This window comes from Ipomoea nil, unplaced genomic scaffold (genome assembly GCF_001879475.1).
Source record: "Ipomoea nil cultivar Tokyo-kokei standard unplaced genomic scaffold, Asagao_1.1 scaffold1622, whole genome shotgun sequence".
NCBI lineage: Eukaryota > Viridiplantae > Streptophyta > Magnoliopsida > Solanales > Convolvulaceae > Ipomoea > Ipomoea nil.
Window position 1 is genome coordinate 399,567 of NW_017618050.1, and position 23,330 is coordinate 422,896.

General features: G+C 38.0%; 2 protein-coding genes and 1 long non-coding RNA gene across 9 annotated transcripts; 2 read left to right on the top strand and 1 right to left on the bottom strand.

Annotated features, from left to right (window-relative positions):
* Window positions 1–1,308: 1,308 nt before the first annotated feature.
* On the bottom strand, window positions 1,309–20,006 carry LOC109191430. The gene is made up of 3 exons (XR_002055919.1): window positions 19,926–20,006; window positions 8,830–8,837; window positions 1,309–1,319 (listed from the first exon to the last, which is right to left on the bottom strand). It is a non-coding gene; the product is annotated as an uncharacterized LOC109191430 (long non-coding RNA).
* Window positions 2,261–14,243, top strand: LOC109191426 (Golgi to ER traffic protein 4 homolog). 6 transcript variants are annotated; one of them, XM_019342085.1, is made up of 14 exons: window positions 2,261–2,404; window positions 4,212–4,285; window positions 4,431–4,535; window positions 4,708–4,787; window positions 4,888–4,966; window positions 5,398–5,479; window positions 6,113–6,269; window positions 6,768–6,858; window positions 7,114–7,197; window positions 7,368–7,414; window positions 8,133–8,261; window positions 13,521–13,605; window positions 13,731–13,811; window positions 13,940–14,243. In XM_019342085.1, the coding sequence occupies exons 3-14, from the start codon at window positions 4,488–4,490 to the stop codon at window positions 13,964–13,966; spliced, it is 990 nt and encodes a 329-aa protein (XP_019197630.1). In that variant the 5' UTR covers window positions 2,261–2,404; window positions 4,212–4,285; window positions 4,431–4,487; the 3' UTR covers window positions 13,967–14,243. The 6 variants fall into 6 exon arrangements, with proteins under 6 accessions (XP_019197630.1, XP_019197627.1, XP_019197631.1 ...); XM_019342082.1 differs by having other exon boundaries at window positions 4,452–4,535; XM_019342086.1 differs by lacking the exon at window positions 2,261–2,404 and adding an exon at window positions 4,077–4,112.
* Window positions 15,445–22,730, top strand: LOC109191429 (30S ribosomal protein S16-2, chloroplastic/mitochondrial-like). 2 transcript variants are annotated; one of them, XM_019342088.1, is made up of 5 exons: window positions 15,445–15,480; window positions 15,654–15,745; window positions 19,962–20,122; window positions 21,290–21,335; window positions 22,273–22,730. In XM_019342088.1, exons 2-5 carry the CDS (start codon window positions 15,705–15,707, stop codon window positions 22,457–22,459), a joined length of 435 nt encoding a protein of 144 aa, XP_019197633.1. In that variant the 5' UTR covers window positions 15,445–15,480; window positions 15,654–15,704; the 3' UTR covers window positions 22,460–22,730. The 2 variants fall into 2 exon arrangements, with proteins under 2 accessions (XP_019197633.1, XP_019197634.1); XM_019342089.1 differs by lacking the exon at window positions 15,445–15,480 and having other exon boundaries at window positions 15,707–15,795.
* Window positions 22,731–23,330: the final 600 nt, after the last annotated feature.

Genomic DNA, 23,330 nt, shown 5'->3' on the forward strand with positions numbered 1-23,330 from the left:
CCCCACGGACGGCGCCAAAATGATACTGCTAATTACTACGTAAGCAACAATTAAACAAACACGAGACCAATTAAAGCAAGTAAATATCTTTATTGATCCCGGTGAAGGCCCTAAGTACAATCTACTTGGTTGCTCTGAGTACCGACTGACTGCGGTCGGGATTCTCTAACAACAACCTATCGATCGTCCAAAAGTCCCTCACACTGTAGCTACTGTGGGTATTTATAGCCGCTGCGCCGGAGACACAAATCCGGTCGTTCGGCATGCTCTCCACGTAGCCACCACGTGTCATCCTCCCGGGTGCCCTGTCTGTCATCGCAAGGAGCCGCCACGTGTCATTTATCAGCTCTCTCGCCAAAGGGCTACCGTTCGGTGGTCGACACTGCCGTTCGGGCGACTCCCGGTCGGACCCCGACCGGGTTCTTCACAAGAAGCCCGACCTGTTACCTGCAAAAACAAGAAGAAAAGACAAAGGCAGACCAGTCGAGGTAAATTTATGTCGGTTGGGATATTCCCTACCAATTATTATTTGTAATAACAATTTGAGACTGCGAACAACAACAAGGTGCTACTATTTGCAACCCCAAATTGTTGTTACGAATAGTAGTTCGCTATTAATTGGATAATTGTTTGCTCGAATTCAAGCGATGTTAACATCAGAAAACATAATCGATTCAACTCAATTCTTCAATTGCACTATATAATATTCGATGTTATAATTTACACAATTATATATCGATCCAAATATTCTTAAAATATTATAACAAATCTATTCCGTGCAATGCACGGGTGAAAATACTAGTTTTAGTTAAAAAGCAAAAAAAATTTCAGGTAAAGGAGAAGGCAACCAAACGCTGGAGAAAGCATCGAGCAGTTTTGGTCGGCCGTCGGCGGAGGAGAAGAGCGTGATAAGGCGCGAAAGTGTGCGCGGGGAAGATAAGGCGAAGCCGGGGTTTGCGGCGGGAGTTCCTTCCTTTGGGGTTTTGAATGATTGGATTGTGGAGTTGACGTAGATCGACTTGCGAGTAGTATTTGGATTCACAGGGAAAGCTCGCTCTGTCATCCACCATGGCGGCTGCCCTGAACATAAACAAAACACTGTATTAATGTTGTAATCTTACACCAAACAGTTCAAACTGTGTTAAAAATACACAAGCATGAATGCAATTAGTTAATACTTGTCCTTCCATGCCCATGCTGATATGATATGATACATCTATCATTTCTGTGCTTCCTGCAAATGCAATGCAATATCACTTACCAAAGCAGAGTGAAGTGATAAACAAGATCCTAACACTAGTATATTTAGATTTGGTATCCTCCCTCAGGCCTCAGCTCAAGTCCAGTTTCACAAGCATGTATCTCGAGAGAGCTGCACTCTCAAAATCATCTTTTCAAGAAGAAATATATAGCTGTGTGAAAGAAGAATGAAGCAACAAAGAGATTCCTCTGACCAAAACTGCATTTCATGGATGTGCAACAAAGAGATTCCTCTCTGCAACTCTTCTTCATGTTTGAACCATAAGGCAAAGGTGATGCAGGGTATTTTATTTCATACATAAAAGTAGTAATACAAAATTTTATCTGTAAACTGAATATCTCATTTTATTTCATACATAATGGGGAAGGACATTTGATGTAAAACAAAACTAGAATGACTACTTGAAATGAAAGTTGCATAACATACATAGGCCGGGACGTACAGTTTTGTAATTAAACTAGGAACTCTTATTATCTCACATACTCATCCTCTCCACTCTCCAAGCTCAAATTTATTCCGAATCAGAAAGGTATCTCAGTTTTTTATAAGAGTTCAAAGTACACATTAATTAGCATGTAAATATAAAATTAACATACCCACTCATAATATAAGCACCTTCCTGACTTCCATCCAGGTCAGGTTGTGACTCGAGGCTGCTTTAACTCTTTAAAAAATTTAATTGATGTAAGGAGCAATAAATTTTGAAGCAAATTAGGATACCATACACAATTACACATCCACTAATATATAATATTCAACTTGAAAGAAAATAATAGACTTACTGCTTCTAAATGTTGAATCACAAAAAAAATCATTTCTCTAGTTTTCCGACAAAGTTGTAGTTACATGTTGATGTTGATGATTACCCCACAATGAAAAGCTGTTCCACATTAACCTTGTTGGTTACTTAAGCAGCTGTCAAAAATTATACAGCCCAAGACGACGTGGTTTTGGAGCTGTATTATATATATATTATTTTTAATTTTCCTTATTTCAGATTTGAGATTGCACGCTCGTCACTCCTCGTCTCTGCTTCTCCTGTCTCTCGTCTCCGTTCATTGAATCGTCGCCTCTCGGCCTCTCTGCCGGCTTACCGCCTTACCGCCTCAACGCCTCTGCCCTCTCGTCTCCTCTGACTCCCAGGTTCTTATTTTTGCCCTAAATCCCTAATTTCTCCAATTTTATTTTTAATCAATTTAATATATGTGCTTAAGTGATTTGTTGAATTTGTTTATGAATAATGAATGTGAGCAGAGAGCAGTTCGCCAGTTTGGTATGGCCTAATGGCCGTATTTGGTATACGGTATATGGCAATTGGCAGATTGGCAGGTCATAATAATGAATCATGAATGTGCTGTTTGGTAGATTACTAGATTGTTGATTTGTTCAATTTGTGAGCAATTTGTTGATTTCTTGAATTTGTGATTTTGTGAATGAATGTGTGAGCAGTGAGGTAGTTATATCAATTAGAGATGATTTAAGCACCTAACATCAAATCTACACAATTTTGCAATGAATCATCAGCTCCGGCTCCAGGTGGCAAACCTGTAAATTCGACCAATGCCACCATTCCATCCTTCACTTATTCCATTCTCACTTGACACTTCAAAGCTTCCCGTACATGCAGTTATAGCTCAGATCACTGCTTTTAAGTAAAAAACTCTACTCTATATTGGAATTAATTATATAAATAAATAAACAAAAAATTCTTCTATGTATAAATGGGTGGGAGGGAAGAGTTGTACCTTTCATTTTTTAGGATCAAACTACACCTAATGTTATACTCCCTCCGTCCCATTTTGTTTGTCTGGTTCGTTTAACGAGGCTTGACTGAAGCTATTTTTACTTCATTTTTTCATAATATTAAATTTATTTTTAGTATATAAAATTTATATATTTAGAAACTACATTAAAAGTACTATTAAACATAAAAAATCAAATTTAAAAATAATTAAAAATTACTAAAGAAAATAAGCAATGAAGAAAGAGTTGGATTGACCAATGAATAGTAAACAGGACATGCAAAATGGGACAGAGGGAGTAACTATTTTATTGGATTAAAAAAAAAAAGGATGAAGTAAACAGTGTGTTTGATCAAGCTGCATTCAGATCATTTAACTTTTTTTTTTTAAAGGTACAAATAATATTTCTTGAATATAATATAAAATTTTTTAAAAAGGAAAAAAAGGGTTAAATAGGATTTCCAACTTTATACGAAAATGCAATTAGCCACTCAAACTTACAAAAAATGTAATAAAACATTCCAACATAGTAAAATGGGTTAATATATATGCCATCGTTGACCACCATCGGTTGCCTCGATCGCCATTGACCATAACAATCGGAGAAAAATTGACAATCGACAACCAACGATCGATCGTCGGTTGTCCTCTTTGAAAAAGGTGATCGGTTGGTCTCCCTATTTTGCGTAGAAGTGTCGCACTATCTGGCGGAGAAGGCAATCACTGCCTCACTGGTCGTCATCTCTAGGCAAAGGCCACCATTGCGGTTGCCTTCTGCTCGGATGAAGTATGTGACCATCGTTGACTGCCCGTCGTCGGAGTATCGTCTGAATTCTGGGTGACTTGTTATCACATTTCATTAATTAATTTTAAAATTTTAATGTACTAAAATAACAAGTTTATGAGTATAATTACATTTTTAAAAGTTTTAATAACACTTTTACAAAAGTTGGATGGTCTATTTTACCTTTTCTAAAGCAAAAAAAAAAAAAAAAAAAGACAGGATAAATTATAGTACTCCGGTCTTCGTATTTGTCTATTAACATGTTCTCTACAGAAACAATTGCCTTAGGACAAACGTGTCTCTCTTCGACATCTTCACTGTTCACGTCTTTTTCCCTTTCTTCCATTGCTCGTCTGTGTCTTTGTTCTTTTCCTGAATTATTATTTTTTTCCTAATTCCCTTCCCCTTCTGTTTCTTTCTTTAGCATGAGACAACAAACCCTCTAAGACAGACTTGAAGAACAAATCTATATCTCCTTTCACGCCCACCGGATCTCAGGTTTTGATCACATGCAATACTCTACTTATTGTCATTTATGCGTTAATCAATTTTATCAATTCCATTTCTCATTATCTTTGGTATTTAAATTGGGCATTATTAGATGCTAGTATAATAAATATAGATTGATGAACTTGTGATTCAGAGGTTGCCGGTCTTGTGGCAGGCCCAGTGAGAAGTTGTGAAGTGACAGGCTATAAGTATGTTGCGAGAGAGGGTCAGGCGAGCCATACTCCCTCCTGCTCAGGAGGTAAATAACCCATCCAATCTAATCCTACTCTCCTGTGATTCTCAATTTTCTAGACATTTTTCTTCTTCATTCTTAATTTGGTATTTTATGGTTTTTGCCATTGATTGGATATGTGGGAAACTTCATTTCTATTAGTTTAATTTTTTTTTTTTTTTTTTGGTGGAGATTGTAGAATATTGACAAGTTGGAGAAGGTTCTGAAAGATGGAAACTACTATGGAGCTCAGCAGATGTTTAAGTCTATTAGTGCCAGGTTCCATTGCTGACATTTCTCCTTTCTTTAGATTTTTTTTACTCTAATACTCTATTATTGATCACATCTTGAATTCCCGACATTTACTGGTTTGTTCCAGATATGTGGGCGCTGAGAGGTTTTCTGATGCATTGGATTTTCTTCAGTTTGGGGCCTGTGCACAATTGGAAAATGAACAGGTTATACTTTTCTCACTTACGTATTTGCTATCAGTTTGGTTAATAATTAGCACAAGCCTTTTGAAATGTGTAACCTCCAAGGGCCTTTATTGATTGGAAAAACAATTTTCTATAATGAAACTGATAATGAGGACTGGAGTTATCAACTTGATAAAATGGTTATTAGTTATTATACCTCAAGCACATCGTACACACATCCAGATATGAAGGTTTAGTTAGCTTTCTAGCATGGATATAATCGTTAGTATTAAACCTTTTAAGAACCGAATGTTGTGAAAAGCATTCAATTTAGGGGTGATTTTCACCATCTGAATAGCACAAGCTAGAGGAAAAGGTGCAGAAATCAGAAAACGAGTAGGATATGAAAAGAATCCTAACCCTACAAGTAACTTCTTTTCAAATGAATTGCATTTGGTTTCTTCATCATGTAGGTTACCTGTGGGGGGGAGCTTGCTGTTTTGTTTGTGGACACCCTCGTAAAAGGAAACTTCTCTTATGATGATGACACTCTTGGTTAGTATTTCTTATGTGAATCAAGCTAATGTAAATCTTTGTATTTTCTTTCACGCATTATACTTCCTATTTGTGTCTAATATGATTGTTCTGATTTATCATGGGCTAGTTGTCTCAACTGGTATTCTCTTAGTCCTTTAGAAGGGAAGAACAATGTATGATCCCCCCAACCCCATATACCATTGTGTCAAAAAGTATTCAAACTTGGCTTTTGTCCACTTGCAAGTTATAATTTTCCCTCAGCAATTTCTGAAAGAAAGTGAGGCAACAAAATTTTTTAACATGGGGGATTATTCTTTTAAAGAGTGGTACAAAGAAGAAATGCTCTAAAGTGAAGTTTTCTGCTTTCTGCGGACCTGTATTAGTTATAACATGAATATATTCCCTCGATTTGAGGAAGTAAGATTGTCACTGTAAATGTTCTTCACAAATTGTAACTGCAAAATCTATCCACAGTAAATAGTGCATCTATCAAGAGCCTTGCACTTTTTCTTTAATCAAACTCCTCTCCAAAATATTGTCACTTTTATTTATGTCTGAGCTACATATATCATATATTGAATTGATGTGGCTCTTGAAGAACTTCTAAGCGTTTTGGTTTTGCACTTGGTTATGACATATTTTAATCTTTAGACCGCATAAGGAAAATCTACAAGAAGTTTCCTAGAATTACAGTGCCACAAAATTTGGAGCTAGCTGATGATGATGACATGCAAAAAGTTGCAGAAGCCCTCACTGCAGCAAAAACACGAGTAGAGGCTTGTACATCCTTTTTGAAAGCTGCCCTCAAGTAAGACTCTAATTCTTTCTATGGATGCTTACATGAGTATCTATCAATAACATTTTGAGGCAGTTCATCAGAAACACTTGGGAAATACACCAAGGAATTTGCTTCTTCTTCTTTTCTGTGTGTGTGTGTGTGTGGGGGGGGGGGGGGGGGGGGGGGGTTGTAAATATCTGGTCTAACATTTTGAGGCAGTTCATCAGAAACACTGGGGAAATACATCAAGGAATTTGCTTATTCTTCTTCTTTTGTGTGTGTGTGTGTGTTGTTGGGGGGGGGGGGGGGGGGAGTTGTAAATATCTGGTTTATTATTATTATTATTATTATTATTATTTGTTGGAGGCTTGTATTACTGTCGTATACCCTGACACAAATATGGGTTAATGGATCAGGGTATGGTTCAAATGGTTGGTTTGGTGATGAATTGGGGCTGGGATTGGACCTACTTGTTGATTATTTCTTTTCTATAATGTATGCAAATGACTCTTTAAACTTTTGCCTCAGGTGGTCCCATGAATTTGGAGCACATAAGTATGGATCTCCAGAGCTTCATGACATGTTGGCTGAATATATATTCTCAGAGTCACCTGAGGTGGTGCGTTTCTACTTTCTAGTACTGGTTCATTTCCTCTTTTGCACTTCATTCTAATATATGCATACATTTGTATGCGTGTGTATATATGTATAATTGATTGATATACCATTGACATATTATGGTGATTCTGTTCTGTTAGCTATTGCTAATTTCTTTGATTAATGCTTCACTGGACATGCAAAATTAGTATGAAATACGGAGTAATATATTAATGCTTCGTGTTCATCTTGTATCTAACATATTTATGCTTCATAGGACATGGGTAAAGTATCTTTCCATTTTGTCAGAGGGAAGAATCCGAAGAAATTCACTTCAACTGTTATCAATTTCATGGGCAAGGTTAAACTTCATCTTCTTCAATTTAAAATTTCTTTTTATAGGTTCAACTGAGAAAATGCTATAAACTTCATAAAGTTGATGATATGTTATTTTGTTATATGCATAATTTCTCATTTTCTCTTAATGATTTGTTTGATGGACACGTGTGAATTGTATTTCTCGATTTGCAGTGTTACCCTGGAGAAGAGGATTTGGCTATTGCTCGGGCAGTTTTAATGTAAGTTTGAACATTACTTACTGATCTTGCTACTCTGGCTGCCGTATTTTGAACTTTGGTACCAGAGTTCTTAGGCATGAATTTCTGTATATTCTCAACTTTACGATTTACATTTTCAGTTTTTAAAATTTTAGAATGTTTGCATTGTACTTACGGAACTTTGTGTGCTGCTATTCCCTTTCATGTTTATTCTTACATCCAGTCTTGTGAAATGAGAGATGATGTTTGAGATTTGTGAAGAAAATGAGTATATATATTTTTTAAATCTTCCATAAATGTTAGATAGGACATGGTAATTTACTGTGAACTTTTGATGTTCTGTTTTACATGTTTAAAATATAGCAGGACCAATTTTGCCTATGGAAAACTAACTATGCAGTACTGCCATAGTGCCGTGTGTTGGGCATCATACTTGAGCCATAAGTATAAGTGTCAGTGAGAATGTAAGGATACAGAATATATGGAAGTGGCTCTATTCAAGAATCTCACAGCTATTATCCTATTATATTTATGGGAGCCATTTCCTTACTGATTTTGTAATAATGTCGGATAATAAAAATAGTAACGGTCTAACGGATGGGGTACATTTTGTAATTTGTCAAAAAATTTTAATTTTTTGTATCTGGCATTGTTAGTTTGTTATGGATTGGCATAGAAGAATTTTCTTGTATTTATATGCAATCAAGATTGGTTACTTGTGGTTTTTTCTTACTGCTAGGTATTTATCCCTGGGCAACCTACGAGATGCCAACTATATTATGGATGAGTTAAAAAAACAAGTCAGCTCTAAGGAGCTTGAGTTTCCTGAATTAGAATTAATGCAGTTCATCAGTTATCTTCTTCTGACGTAAGTTGATTACATTATCATTATTTTCTTCCAAATTGTTGAAACACAAAAGTTGTGTCTGTAGAAATATAGCTGTTGAAGTTGTGTAGGGTTGTGTCTATTAGGATTGTGTCTCTTAGTTTGTATATATATTTATCTATTGTCTCCTCATTGAGACAAGCAAGTAATAAAAACTTCTTCTACATCTTCTTTCTCAACATGGTATCAAGAGCCAAAAGTCAAAATTTGAAATTTTTTTTTCCGGTGAACAGTACATTTACTGTTCATTCGAAATTAATTTTTCAAATTACTTGCTATTGGTGAGATATTTTATCAAATTAGTACTACAGCCGCCTTACCCATCCTCCGGCGACCATTACCCATCAATTTCGGTCGCCGGAATCTCCTCCACGCGCCACCGTGTCGCCGGCGCTCCGACACCACGCGCCGGCGCGTGAGGCCATCTCCGGCGGCCTTTTCCGGCGAGATTTTCCAGTTCGTATCGTCGGCTCTCCTCCTTTCCTTCCGTGCAATCAGATTTATTTTTGGTCACGATGTCTTCCGACGGAAATTCTGATAATTCGGGTACTATTTCTCCTGCCAATAATTTATCTACTTCTTCGAGCTCTGTTTATGTGCCTAATCTGTCTGGAAACCCGGTAATCACTTCTGAAAGATTATGTGGTTCTCAAAATTACCACTCTTGGTCGGATGCCGTAGAATTATGGTTTATGGGCCAAGGTGTTGTTGACCACTTGCAAAAAGAAGTGGATATGATACCGGAAAAAGAAAAGACAGTTTGGCAAAGGTTAGATGCTCAACTTTGTAGTCTCCTTTGGCAGTCTCTTTCTCCACAATTGTTGCCTTTATTCCGGCCCTTTAAGACATGTGTCGGGGTGTGGAGTCAAGCTCAATCTCTGTACACTAATGATGTCTCTCAATTCTATAATGTTGTTGACAATTTGGTTAACTTGAAGAAAGATGGTATTGATATGGAAACTTTTCTTGGCAAAGCCCAAAGTTTGATTGCTGAGTTTGGTACACTCATGCCTATTGGTGGTACACCCGCAGAGCAACTTACCCAACGAGAGAAATTCTTTGTCATACTTCTCTTAACCAAATTAGGTCCAGAATTTGAAAGCATCCGGAATCAAGTTCTTGGAAGCAACATTGTCCCGGGGACCACCGAGTTGTTCAAACGGCTCTTGCAGGTCACCTCCATTCCGGGTACTCACACATCCACTACCGAACAATCTGCTCTAGTCACACAAGGTGGTCGTGGACGAACTAACAATCGTGGTGGACAGGAAAACACTAGAGTGTGTGATTATTGTAATAGAACTGGGCACACACGAGATCAGTGTTGGAAACTTCATGGGAGACCGGTACGTACGCAAGCAAGTGTTGCTCAATCTCAACCTGGGGAACCAAATTCTCGAACCATTTCTGCTGCTGAGTATGAAGAGTTTGTCCGATTTAAAGCCACTCCCAAAGCTTCTGGTTTAACTCCTGCAGCCTACACTGATGGAACTCATACTGCCCTTGTATCACAATCTGGCCTGAGCGGACCATGGGTTATCGATTCAGGTGCCTCTGAGCATATCTCTGGTAACTCATCTTTATTTTCTCATTTCACCAAGTCTAAGTCCCTTCCATCTATTGTTTTCGGTAATGGGTCCAAGAGTACGGCTACTGCAATTGGAAAGGCTTCCCCCCTTCCTACTTTGCCTCTCTCTTCAATTCTTTATATACCTAACTGTCCTTTCAATTTAATTTCTGTTCATCAACTTACAAAATCTTTGGACTGTACGGTCACTTTTTCTTCTGATTCTGTCATTATGCAGGACCGTCGTTCGGGGAAGATGATTGGCTCGGGGTATGAATCAGAAGGACTTTATCGATTATCTACCCCAAACCCTTCTACAGTTTGCACTGCTACCATTCCTCCTTCCCTTGCCCATGACCGACTAGGACATCCTAGCCTTAAAAAATTACGGCGACTTGTCCCTAGTTTGTCTCACTTATCTACCCTAGAGTGTGAAGCCTGTCAGCTTGGCAAACATTCTAGAACATCGTTTCCTAATCGTGTTAATAAAAGAGCTGCTTTCCCTTTTTCCTTAGTTCATACTGATGTTTGGGGACCTTTTCGTTATAATTCAATTCTTGGTTTTAAATATTTTGTTACCTTCACTGATGATTTTTCTCGTTGTACATGGGTCTTTTTAATGCAAAACCGTTCTGAAGTACTTAATGTTCTTCAAAAATTTGTTAATGAGATAAAAAATCAGTTTGGGGTGTCTATTAAAACTTTACGAAGTGATAATGCTGGAGAATACTTTACAACTCCTTTATCTAACTTTCTTGATTCAGCGGGCATCCTCCATGAGTCATCTTGTCCCGATACTCCACAACAAAATGGGGTATCTGAATGTAAAAACTGGCATCTCGTTGAAACAGCCCGCACCATGATTCTCCACTATAAAGTCCCTCCAGAATTCTGGGCAGATGCTATCCTTCATTCCTGTTATTTAATAAATCGTATGCCTTCATCTGTTTTACATGGTAAGATACCTTATAATATTTTATTTCCCGATAAGCCTCTTCATACTCTTCCTTTAAAAATTTTTGGGTGCACCTGTTTTGTCCGGGACACTACCCCACGGCGTGATAAATTTTCTCCAAAATCCTTAAAATGCATGTTTGTTGGGTACTCTAGGTTGCAAAAGGGTTTCAGATGTTATTCTCCTGATAAGCATCGATTTTATGTATCTTCTGATGTTACTTTCTTTGAATCAACACCTTTCTTTTCGTCTAGTTTACCGACCTCCATCTCTCATTTTCCTGATGTTTTTCCTGTTCCTACTTTTCAAGGAGGGACCGAGGTACATTTACCTCAAGATCCGTCATCACTTAGAAATCCTAGTCCCTCACCTACTGAACCTCCTTTACAAAACAACGGTGTTACCCCCTTTCCTTACACTTATCATCCCGCTCTCGACCACCCGCGACAGTTCAAATCGATGAAATCCCAACTGATTCATCTCTCGAGCTATCTATGCCCTCGAACCCGGTTCCGGCAACAAGCTCTCCTATTGCAAGTCGTGTAGGTAACAGGTCATCACGAAATCCCTTTCCCATATACAACTTTATTTCATATGATAATCTCTCACCTTCATATAATGCTTTTATCACATGTTTATCTTCTGTTTCTGCCCCTAAATCTGTTAAAGAAGCCCTTTCCCACCCTGGTTGGCGTCAGGCTATGATTGATGAAATGGCTGCTCTTCATTCATCGGGAACTTGGGAGTTAGTTTCATTACCCGAAGGTAAAACAACTGTTGGTTGCCGATGGATCTATACTGTGAAAGTTGGGCCCAATGGACAAGTTGATAGACTTAAAGCTCGACTGGTAGCTAAAGGATATACACAGGTTTTTGGGATTGATTACACTGACACCTTTTCACCAGTAGCTAAAATTGCTTCGGTCAGAATCTTTCTTTCTATGGCTGCCGTTCATCATTGGCCCTTGCATCAGTTAGATATTAAAAATGCCTTTCTGCATGGAGATTTAGAGGAAGAAGTCTACATGGAGCAACCTCCTGGGTTTGTTGCTCAGGGGGAGAGTAACTTGGTTTGTAAGCTCAAACGTTCTCTCTATGGTCTAAAACAATCTCCTCGTGCCTGGTTTGGACGGTTCAGCATAGTAGTGCAAAATTTTGGTTTAAATCGAAGCAAAGTTGACTATTCCGTCTTTTATAGACATCAACATGGTAAGAGCATTTATCTTGTTGTATATGTTGATGATATTGTCATTACAGGAGATGATGTTGAAGGAATACAATTGTTGAAACAACATCTATTCCAACATTTTGAAACAAAAGATCTGGGGAAGTTAAAATACTTTTTGGGAATTGAAGTAGCACAATCCAAGCAAGGAATTTGCATATCACAAAGAAAGTATGCATTGGATATACTAGAAGACACAGGTATGATGAATTGCAAACCTCTTGACACTCCTATGGATCCAAATATCAAACTCCTACCAGACCAGGGGGAGCTTATCCAAGATCCGGGAAAATATAGACGATTGGTTGGAAGATTACTTTATTTAACTGTAACTCGACCTGATATCTCTTTTGCGGTAAGTGTTGTTAGTCAGTTCTTGGCATCTCCACGTGAAAGTCATTGGGAAGCTGCCATTCGGATTTTACGATATATTAAAAAATCTCCAGGCACTGGTTTGTTATACAAAGACCATGGAAACCTTGAAATTATTGGGTACACAGATGCAGATTGGGCAGGTGCATGGGATAGAAAATCAACATCTGGATATTGTATCTTTCTTGGTGGCAACTTAATCTCTTGGAAAAGTAAAAAGCAAAATGTTGTTGCTCGATCAAGTGCAGAAGCCGAATATCGATCTATGGCCGTTGGAACATGTGAACTTGTGTGGTTGAAAAACCTCCTTACCGAACTGCAGATTTTTACAAAGGAGTCCATGAAGCTCATTTGTGATAACCAAGCAGCTTTGCATATTGCATCAAATCCAGTTTTTCATGAAAGGACGAAACACATTGAAATTGATTGCCATTTTGTTCGAGACAAAGTTACTTCTGGAGATATTACTACATCTTTTATAGGCTCAAATAATCAATTAGCTGATATATTTACTAAAGCTTTAAGAAGTCATAGGATTGAATACATTTGTAACAAGCTTGGTGCATATGATATACATGCTCCAGCTTGAGGGGGAGTGTTGAAACACAAAAGTTGTGTCTGTAGAAATATAGCTGTTGAAGTTGTGTAGGGTTGTGTCTATTAGGATTGTGTCTCTTAGTCTGTATATATATTTATCTATTGTCTCCTCATTGAGACAAGCAAGCAATAAAAACTTCTTCTACATCTTCTTTCTCAACACAAATATCTTATAAAACATTGGTTTCTTTCAAGACCTTGCAGAACTGTCTCAAATGCTATGCTTCATCCACTTAGAATTTGGTTTGAAGACAACTGCGTTAATTCTTTTAGTTTTTGTTTTTTGTTTTGTCATTTTTATGGTTGAATTCTTTTTAATTACCACCTATATTTGTTGCAAAATAGCATAGTAATTATAGAAATGTCCACTTAAAGGTGTCAGTTTGCTCTAGTACCATCTGATTATGAGAGCATTGTGGTTTTATGTAATGAATTAGACCATCAACTCCTTTTCCTCTCTGTATTTTGCAATTTAGAGTCTAAAGAGCTGTTTGCTACTGCATTTGAATTATAATTATAATGCAGGTTGCAGAGAGATGCAATCCCTCTGTTTAATAAGTTGAGGGTGGTCTACAAGCTGAGTATAGAAAGAGAACCAACATTTAATGAGGTCTGCAATATCTCCTACTTGAAATACTTTTCCATCTGTTAGATATTTTGGCTAAAACATGCTTGGGTCAGATGAAGCTTGCAGTTATTTGCCTCATTTGTCTTGATGCTATACTTGCTGTGTAGTTGTTAGATGAAATAGCAGAGAAGTTTTATGGATTACGACGCCAGAGCCCACTGCAGGGGATGTTTGGAGATATCTTTAAGGTAACATTCCTGTTGAAATGCTTTTATTCTCATTCTTGGGCTTTAAACCCGCGAAACAAACAGTATCCTAATGCTGATGAAAAATCTCCTTCAAATCCTAATTCATCACACGGTTTTCCTCTTCCCAGATGATGGGAGGCGATATGAGTGTTTGAGTTGCGTTTGCTAATGAGCTACAACAGCAGTTGGTTCCTTGAAATCATGTGCAGTGCAGTGCAATTGAGTTCAATATGTATATGCAGGGGGTGTCTGCATCAAAATAGTGGGCCATTTATGTATTGACTGTTTTGATGTTTCACTTGGCTTATTATAATTCTATGTGAAACGTCATTCTTTTTCTGCGTTTTATAATGCAAACATGCAATGCACTTTTCATTAACAGAAGAATTTGGTAACAATTGTGGTGGAGCTGGAGTGGATTTGGGGTTTTAAGTAACTTAGTTGTAGTTTTGTCTGTCTTTATGTCCTTTTGTTTGATTTCCAACTGCCACAAAAAAGCTTTTGATTATCTAAAATTTTGTGGCTATGTGCCCACCGAGTCACCTACGCTTGAATTTTTTTTTTTTTTTTTTTTTTTTTTTTGCTTTTTAACTAAAATTTATTAATGATGCTCGTCTAAGTGTATTGTCCAGTAAATATCTTTAGCCTTCATTTTTTTTTTTAAAGAATATTAGCACATGGAACAACTCGCAAAGTTAGACAGATGTACATATCAAAAGACAATGATGAATGTTAGCATGAAAACTAAAGCACTTATTTTATTTTATTTTATTTTTTAGGGTTATTGAAATAGAATTTCAATCGAAATTCATGTTTTTCAATTTTATTATTGTTTCTGTATACAGAGCATGTCATGAATTTTGACTATAATTTTATTGCATGCATTAAATTTGCTCCAATTTAATCTCTATCCACTCAGGGGGTGTTTAGTTCACGAAACGTTAGATACCTTAAGAAATATTAGATTGATAGGAATGTTAGATTATTGAAAATATGTAAATAAGACAATGGTAAAATTGAGAATTTTATATTCCAAAATAAATATAATTTTAGTTATCTTATTTAACTTGCACTAAAATCCCTTAAAACCCTCTGGAAGTGTTTGTCATTAGTGGATTGAAAATTAACATTCTTGTATTTGAGTCATCCTATTTGTTATTAGTGGATTGAAAATTAAGATTCTTGTATTCGAGTCATCCTATTGAAAATTGTAATTAACTAATTGGATTTGCATTTGCATTTATTACTGAAGGTATGTTTAATTAACTAAATTAAGGGTTTAAAAGTTAATTATTTACTGGACAGTTTAGTATGTAAAATTGACTAATTAACTAAATTATGTAGTGGTTTAGAATCCTCCTTCCTAGGATAGCTACTGGTTCTGTGAGAGTCAGACCATCTGGGCCAACCTGGGGAGGTTCAATTTGGGCTTGCCTCCCACTGGGCCAACCTGGGGAGGTTCAATTTGGGCTTGCCTCCCACTGCCAACCCTCCGCTTGAGCTGTGACACATGGAAGACCGGGTGGATTAAGGCTCCAGCTGGTAGTTTTAGTCTGTAAGCAACCTGCCCTGCTTTGTCCAATACTTCATAAGGTCCATAAAACTTAGAACTGAGCTTGATATTTTTCCTGATAGCCATGGTGACTTGTCTATAAGGTTGCAGCTTAAGGTAAACCATGTCCCCTACTGCAAATGCCCTCTCAGTTCTATTTCTGTCCGCATAGTGTTTCATTCTCTGCTGTGCTACCCTCAGATTTTCTTTAAGTACTCTCATCATATGCATTCTCTCTTGAACCCAACTCTCTACATTCTCATCTGCAACCCTTGTTGCATCATTTACAGCCAACTGTGGAGGTGGATACCCATACAGGGCCTGGAAGGGAGACATTCTCAATGAGCAGTGGTAGTTGGTGTTATACTAGTGTTCTGCCAAGGCAAGCCAATTCTCCCACTCTTTAGGTTTGTGAGACCTCATGCACCTTAGGTAAGTTTCCAAACACCTATTAATCCTTTCTGTTTGTCCATCTGACTTGGGGTGATAGGAGGAGCTCATGTGTTGCTGAGTCCCCATCCTTCTAAAGGCCCCTTTCCAAAACTTGCTGAGAAAGATCTTGTCCCTGTCTGACACAATCCCTTGTGGTATCCCATGCAACTTATACACATTTTCCATGTATAAGTTAGCCACTTTCTCTGCAGTGAAGGGGTGAGATAAGCTGATGAAATGAGCATACTTAGTGAATCTGTCCACCACCACCATTATAACATTTTTATTGTTGGACTTAGGTAACCCTTCAATAAAATCCATGGATACCTGTGCCCAAGCTTGATCAGGAATTGCGCTGCAAAAGACCAGGAGGGTGTATATTCTCAGTTTTGTTCCTTTGGCAATTATCACATTCCTTAACAAATTGCTTGACTTCCTTTTTCATGCCCTTCCAGTAGAAGAGTGCTTTCAGCCTGTAATAAGTCACTTGAATTCCAGAATGACCCCCTAGAGCAGAGTTGTGAAATTCATTGATCAATTTCTCCCTTAGTTCCCCATGAGAGCCAATCACCAGCCTGCCTTTATGTTTCATCAATCCATTTTCCATCCTCATAGTTGGAACAGAATTTGGGTCCAACAGAAGGGTAGTGGCTGCTTCTTGTACCCAATCATCCTTAGTGTAGCTTTGCAGTACCTCTTCTATCCAAGCAGGTTTTAAGCTAGATAAAGCATTGTAGTTTCCTAGTTCTTATTTTCTAGATAGTGCAGCAACTGCTGTATTGTCTTTTCCCTTCTTGTACACAATAAAATAGTCTAAGCCTAACAGATTAGTTAGCCCCCTTTGTTGAATGACTGTGGTGATTTTCTGTTCCAGTAGATACTTTAGGCTTTGGTGGTTAGTTTGGATGACAAAATGTCTTCCTTGAAGGTAAAGCCTCCACTTCTCCACTGCATTAAGTATGGCCAAGTATTCTTTTTCATAAATGGACCACCCAATGTGTTTAGGTCCCAACCCTTTACTGTAATAAGCTATTGGCTTTCCTTCCTGCATCAACACGACCCCAATTCCCCTACAAGATGCATCGGTTTCCACTACAAATTCCTTCTCAAAATTGGGCATAGCTAGGACTGGGGCTGAACACATGGCTGTCTTTAAGTGTTCAAAAGCTTGTTGTGACTCATTAGACCATGAAAATTCATTCTTCTTGAGCATATCTATCAATGGCTTGCAAATGGCCCCATACCCTCTGATAAATCTTCTATAATAGCCAGTGAGCCCCAAGAAGCCCCTTAATGCTTTAATAGTTGAAGGTTTTGGCCAAGACATCACAACTTCTACCTTGGTAGGATCAGTAGATAAACCCTCTCCTGACAGAATATGTCCCAAGTATTCCACTTGCTTCTGAGCAAAAAAACATTTACTTCTTTTGGCAAATAGGCTCAACGACTGCAGAGTAGTGGCAAGGTGTTCCAGCTGGGCCTCCAACCCTGGACTGTAAACTAAGATATCATCAAAAAATACCATGATAAACCTTCTCAAGTGGGGAAGAAATACCTCATTCATTAGGACTTGGAAGGAGGTTGGGGCATTAGTAAGACCAAATGACATTACCTTAAACTCGCACAAGCCTTGGTGTGTTTTAAATGCAGTCTTGAATTCTTCTCCTTCTTTCATTCTAATCTGATGGTAACCGGCGGCCCTCAAGTCTATTTTTGAAAAGTATATGGGACCTGATAGCTCTTGAGAATAAATCCTCTACCACTGGGATATGGTATTTATTCTTGATGGTGATCAAGTTCAATGTTCTATAATCCACACCGAATCTCTATGATCCATTTTTCTTTGGCACTAACAGTACTGGAGATGCAAAGGGGGAAGTAATGGGGCATACAATTCCAGCCTGCATCATTTCAGCAATCAGCCTCTCAATAATGTCTTTTTGATCATGAGTGTACCTGTAGGCTTTCAGATTAACAGGACTTGCATTAGCCACCAAGGGAATGGCATTTTCATGCAACCTAGCAGGGGGGTAATCTTATGGTTCATTAAAAACATCAGCATATTGAGATAGTAAGTCCTTCACCTTAGTGTCCATAATTTCAGTAGGGGACAAGGAGGACTCTATTGCATTGCAGGAACCTAATAGAACATTAGGTCTTTGTTCTGAGGCACAACAGTAGATTAAGAACCCCAAGGCCCATTTCTTAGCCCAATTAGTCCTCTCTTTGTTAGAGGCCTTTAAGATTTATCCTTCCAAAGATTCCTTGTAATGTGATTTCCCTTCCTTCTTTACAGAATGTGATTCCTAGGGGTCTAGTGTGCAGTTGGATGGGAGAAAATTGGTCCAGCCAGTCCATGCCCAACACCATATCACACCCACCCATTCTCAACAACATGAAATCCCTTTGGAACTCTTCTCCTTGCACTGTCCAAGTAAACTCACTGCAGGCTTCTTCACATGCCAAGGTCTGCCCATTGGCTACTGTAACATAGAGGGGATGGGTCTTGTAGGTGTGAGTTTTGAGTCCTTGGACCACCACAGGATCCAAGAAACTATGTGTACTACCTGTATCCACAAGAATAATCAATTTCTTTTTTCCCACTCTTCCCAACAACTTGATTGTACTCAGTCTTTGTCCTCCTAGCATAGCCAAGAGAGAAACCTCAGCGAGACCTTCATTCTCCTCACTCCTAATTTCAGTGCTTACTGGTGGCCCTCCTCAACACTCTCTCTTTGATCAAGGTGGCCCTCCTCAATCCCTATAATTACATTGAATGTCTTAGGTCAGCATTTGCGTCCATGTTTCCACTTTTCTCTGTAGTAGAAACACAGTTTCTGTTCTTTGAGTTTCTCTAATTCAGCCTGACTCAGTTGCACCATAGGCTTGCTTTTATTTACACTCATGGATCCGGTAGAAGATGCCCTAGGATTGATAGTTGTCGACTTGTTCTGCCCCTTCCCTAGCCCTTTAGTTCCCATCAGGCCTTCTTCAAACTGTCTAGCGTAGACATATGCATCTATCAAGGTTAATGGGTTGGCAGCCTTGACAAAGCATCTTATGTGCCCCTTTAGCCCACTGATCTAGTTTCTGATGAAGTAGACCTCTTTAATGTGGGGTGTGCAATCAACATCTGAATTTTTAGCTCATCATACCTGTGGTTGTACTCTTCCACCATACCAGTTTGCCTAAGCAATTTAAATTCTTCTTCCACATATTCCAGATCTAGAGAGCTGAATCTCTTGCATACATCCTCTGCAAATTCATCCCAAAATACTTTTCCCCCATGATCAATCACATACCTCTCAAACCAGGCATCAATTCCTCCCTTAATATAGAAAGAGACATATTCCATTTCCAATTCATCAGGAATACGGTATAACAAGAAGAATTTATTGCATCTCCTAATCCAACCCCTAGGGTTTGTACCATCAAATTCGTGGAAATCAATCCTAGGTTTAGGGAAATCGTTGCTACGCAATATGTTTCTAGGTTGATCCCAGTTATTAACTTGTATTCCAGATACAGCATCACTATAGGTAAGAACTGGACGGTTACCTCCATGTGCGCGATTCACAGATGCGCTTCCTCCTTCTGTGTGCTGCGTATGTGCCCTGGTCGGAGACGGAATTGTAGACGCTGGCGGTGGATTAGCCGCCGCTTGAATTGTCATCGCTACCATCCACTGTCTTACTTCCGCTTGGAATGCTTGGAAGGCTCCTAATGCCTCTGCGTTAGCCCTCTAGGTGTCATTCAATTGCGTTTGCACCGCTTGCATGTGCTCCTGCATCTCGGCGATTTGTCTGGCAGCTTCATCGTAGTCGCAGCGAGTGTTAGTCATCGGTTTGGAAGCTCTGATACCAGCTGTAATGGTTTTGCTTGAGTGGTAATAGAATACGGAAGAAGAAGAAGAGAAAGTGAATAAAAGTCGGTAGATTATTCAACGAAAGATCTCTCTGCTTACAAGAAGTGACAACAATATTCTAACTAATCAGGGGTACAATTGTCCTTGCATACTCTAACTGCCTCTAACTGTAAAACGCTGCGTTTGACAATGGGGTTTGTTACAAATTAGTAAAAAATCTAAAAATTAATAATTTCTTCCTTATCATTTGTAATCTTTGTATCACCCCTAACCCCAGTCGTCGATTCCATTTTATCATAAGAACGGAGAGGGCATATACATCTGCAAAAATGGTGGTTAGGCTGAGATTGTCGAGGTTCGGGTGCAAGAACAAGCCATTCTACAGAGTGATGGCTGCCGACGGCAGATCTCCCAGAGACGGCAAGCATTTGGAAGTCCTCGGTTACTATAACCCCCTACCAGGTAAATCCCTAGGCAACACCCGCTTTCAATTTCGCCGCACCTACCTATTTGCTGCTGTAAATTCTAGATTGCTTGTAGTTTCTTATGTAAAGCGACTAAATTTATTGGACGCGTGAAAATTATTTAGTTTATTTGCTTAAATATTGCTTTAAATTTGGCAAATCTATCAAGTAAACTTTGATTGTGAGACTAAGGAGGGAAATTTATATACATTACAAATTTTCATATTTTTGAGTGACAACCACCATAGCTGGCAAAAATACTAGGTAAATCAACCTAGGTCGCTCATAACTAACTCAAACCAGTAACACTAATAGACCGCTCCAGTTGAAAGTCAAACTTGTAATTTTGTGGTTATCAAGTCCAGTTGAGTTTTCAAAAAAAAAAAAAAAGTCATGGACCCTTACGTGTGCAGGTGGACTGTAGTCGCGCGCTGAGATTCCAAATTAAAGTATGTGCTCCATCTCAACTAAAAGTCATAGATGGATTGCACATTATTAATGGCTATATGTTCAACAAGCTGACAGGCTCAAACCAATAAGGCCAATAGACCGCTCCTAGTTGTGAGTCACTTGTAATTTTATGGTTATCAAGTCAAGTCAAGAGTCACTAATTTGATTGGGTTACCCCTAAATTTTCATTTTTTGGTTGACTAGGAGCAAGTAATGTGGCAATTGTCAATGTTATTGAAATTACCAGTATTTTGTTAACCCTCCTTTTTCAAAATCACCAAAGATTATAGTTTCATCTAGTTTTTTGGAAGAAGAAATTGAAATGGTGTTGAGGTTTTGAGTAAAAACCTGGTCTTTTTTCTTATTAATATTAGTTCTTTTGTTTGATGATTGGAAGGATTTTTTTGGTTGTGTTTTTGCATTTGAGCATTCTATTTGTTGGTTATGAGCTGAGCAGGAATGATAAGTTAGGCAGCCATCAGCCATGCTAGCTACCATTGTCATCATGCATTATTTCATCTCAACCCATGTTGATTATACATTGCGTTCTTCATCTTTGCATCTGTATTGACCTTTGAGGACATTGGAACTGCATAAATGATCAGTGATCACTAACCACTCATTTTGGATTTTGATCAGTTCTTGTATGATCTTTATTATTGCAATAGATTTTAAGTTTCTAACATTTCATTATATGATTTAATGATTTATTCAGGTCAAGATGGTGGGAAACAAATGGGTCTTAATTTTGAACGGGTGAAGTAAGTGGGTTTCCTTTTACTTGTTCACATGCTCTCTTTTTCTGACTTCTCAGTTCATCTAAGCTCGTGCATAGAAAGAGTAGGATCAGATATGAGAAATTAAATCACACTTACATTTTGAAGAAAACTAATGCAATCTTGCATAAAACCATTGATTTGGGAGGCATTAATATTAAAGTCAATGAGCTTTTATGCTATTTATGTATTCCTTGGAAACGGCTTATGTTTCATGTAGTTCATAGTTTTGTATCTGGTAATCGAGAACAAAGGAATTCCATCCTGATTGTAAATGGGACAATGTAAATAATTATGAATTTTGCAGTGACAGTGCTTGGCAGTCCTAAACAAACACACAAATATCCCGGTTTTATGTAGCTACTTGCTTGAGTTATTATCATCTGAGGTCCTCCGATTATAGTGGTTTTGCCACGTTTAGTCCTAAATTTTCAAATTGACCATTATTTTTGGTCCTTCGACTTTCAAATTTAACCATTCGTGGTCCAAGTTAACCCCCCATGGTCCTCCAACTTTCGAAATTTAACCAACCATGATCCTTTCAAGAGGATCACGGGTGGTTAAATTTTGAAAGTTGGAGGAGCATGAGTGGTTAACTTGGACGACGAATGGTTAAATTTGAAAGTTGAAGGACCACAAATGGTCAATTTGAAAGTTTAGGACTAAACGTGGCAAACCCACTATACTCGGAGGACCCCATGTGGCATTAACTCCTACTTGCTTTCTCTAAATGCAATTTCTGGTCTGTTCTTACATACTGGTGTCAAAACACAATGCAAAAATGGCAACTAGGTTATTCTTTGACCGCGTATAACTCTATGTTCTGCAAAATGCTTATTCCAAACATGTTGTTCTGTATTTTGAATCCTCATTATAATTAGAACGTGTTATTGTGGAATTTGCTAATTTTGGGCATATATAGATACTGGCTATCAGTTGGTGCACAGCCATCGGATCCAGTTGAGCGTCTTCTCTTTAGAGCAGGCTTGTTGCCACCACCACCAATGATGGCCATGGGACGAAAAGGTGGACCGCGAGACAATCGTCAGGTTGATCCTATGACGGGGCATGTCACATTTCAGAACTCTAAAAATGATCAAAAAGCTTAGCTTCCCATGTAGCGAATGAAGGTCTGTAATCTATTCCTGAAAATCAAAGTATTGGACTATCCTAAAAGATGTACTTCTCTTTTTAGAATTCAATTCCAGCTAGTGAATATCATTTTTCACCCTTTTGGTGTTTGTTTTCCTCTTCTTTTCTCATTTTGAATACAAAATCTGCAATACTGTGATGAGTTTTCATTTGAAGCAGGGATTGATGTCTTCCCTACATTTTAGCAGAAGTTAATGTTATTGCATTCTTGCATTTACAGCTTATTGCATGAAAAAATGACATGTCATCATAAAAGATGAAAACAGGACATTTTAGGCTCCTAGGCTCTCCTCACTTAAACCGGGAGATTGTGGAGGTTCGGGTGAAGTAAGTGGGTTTCCTTTTACTTGTTCATTGCTCTTTTTTTTTTTTTTTTTTTTTTTTTTTTTTTTTTTTTTTTTTTTTGACTTAGTTCATCTAAGCTCGTGCACAGAAGAAGTAGGATCAAATATGAGAAATTAAATTACACTTACATACTGAAGAAAACCAATGTAATCTTGCATAAAACCATTGATTTGGGAGGCATTAACATTAATGACTTATTTATGTAATATATACTTTTAAAATGTTTTACTCATCATCTATCTTCAAATTTTAAAAAAATACAAAAGTAAAGCATTTTATGTTCTTGTTTCTCTGGAGTACCCTTTTTTTTTTTTTTTTTTTTTTTGAAAATAAAGAGCTAATTCATTAATCATAAGTTGAAACAGTTACAATAAAGATCAATAGAATGATAAAACATTCTTTACCGTCAGACATAGAAACAACTCTTGAAGCTGAATTCATTGTAGGAACCTGAAGCTTCTTTGATGTTGGTAATGATCTGGC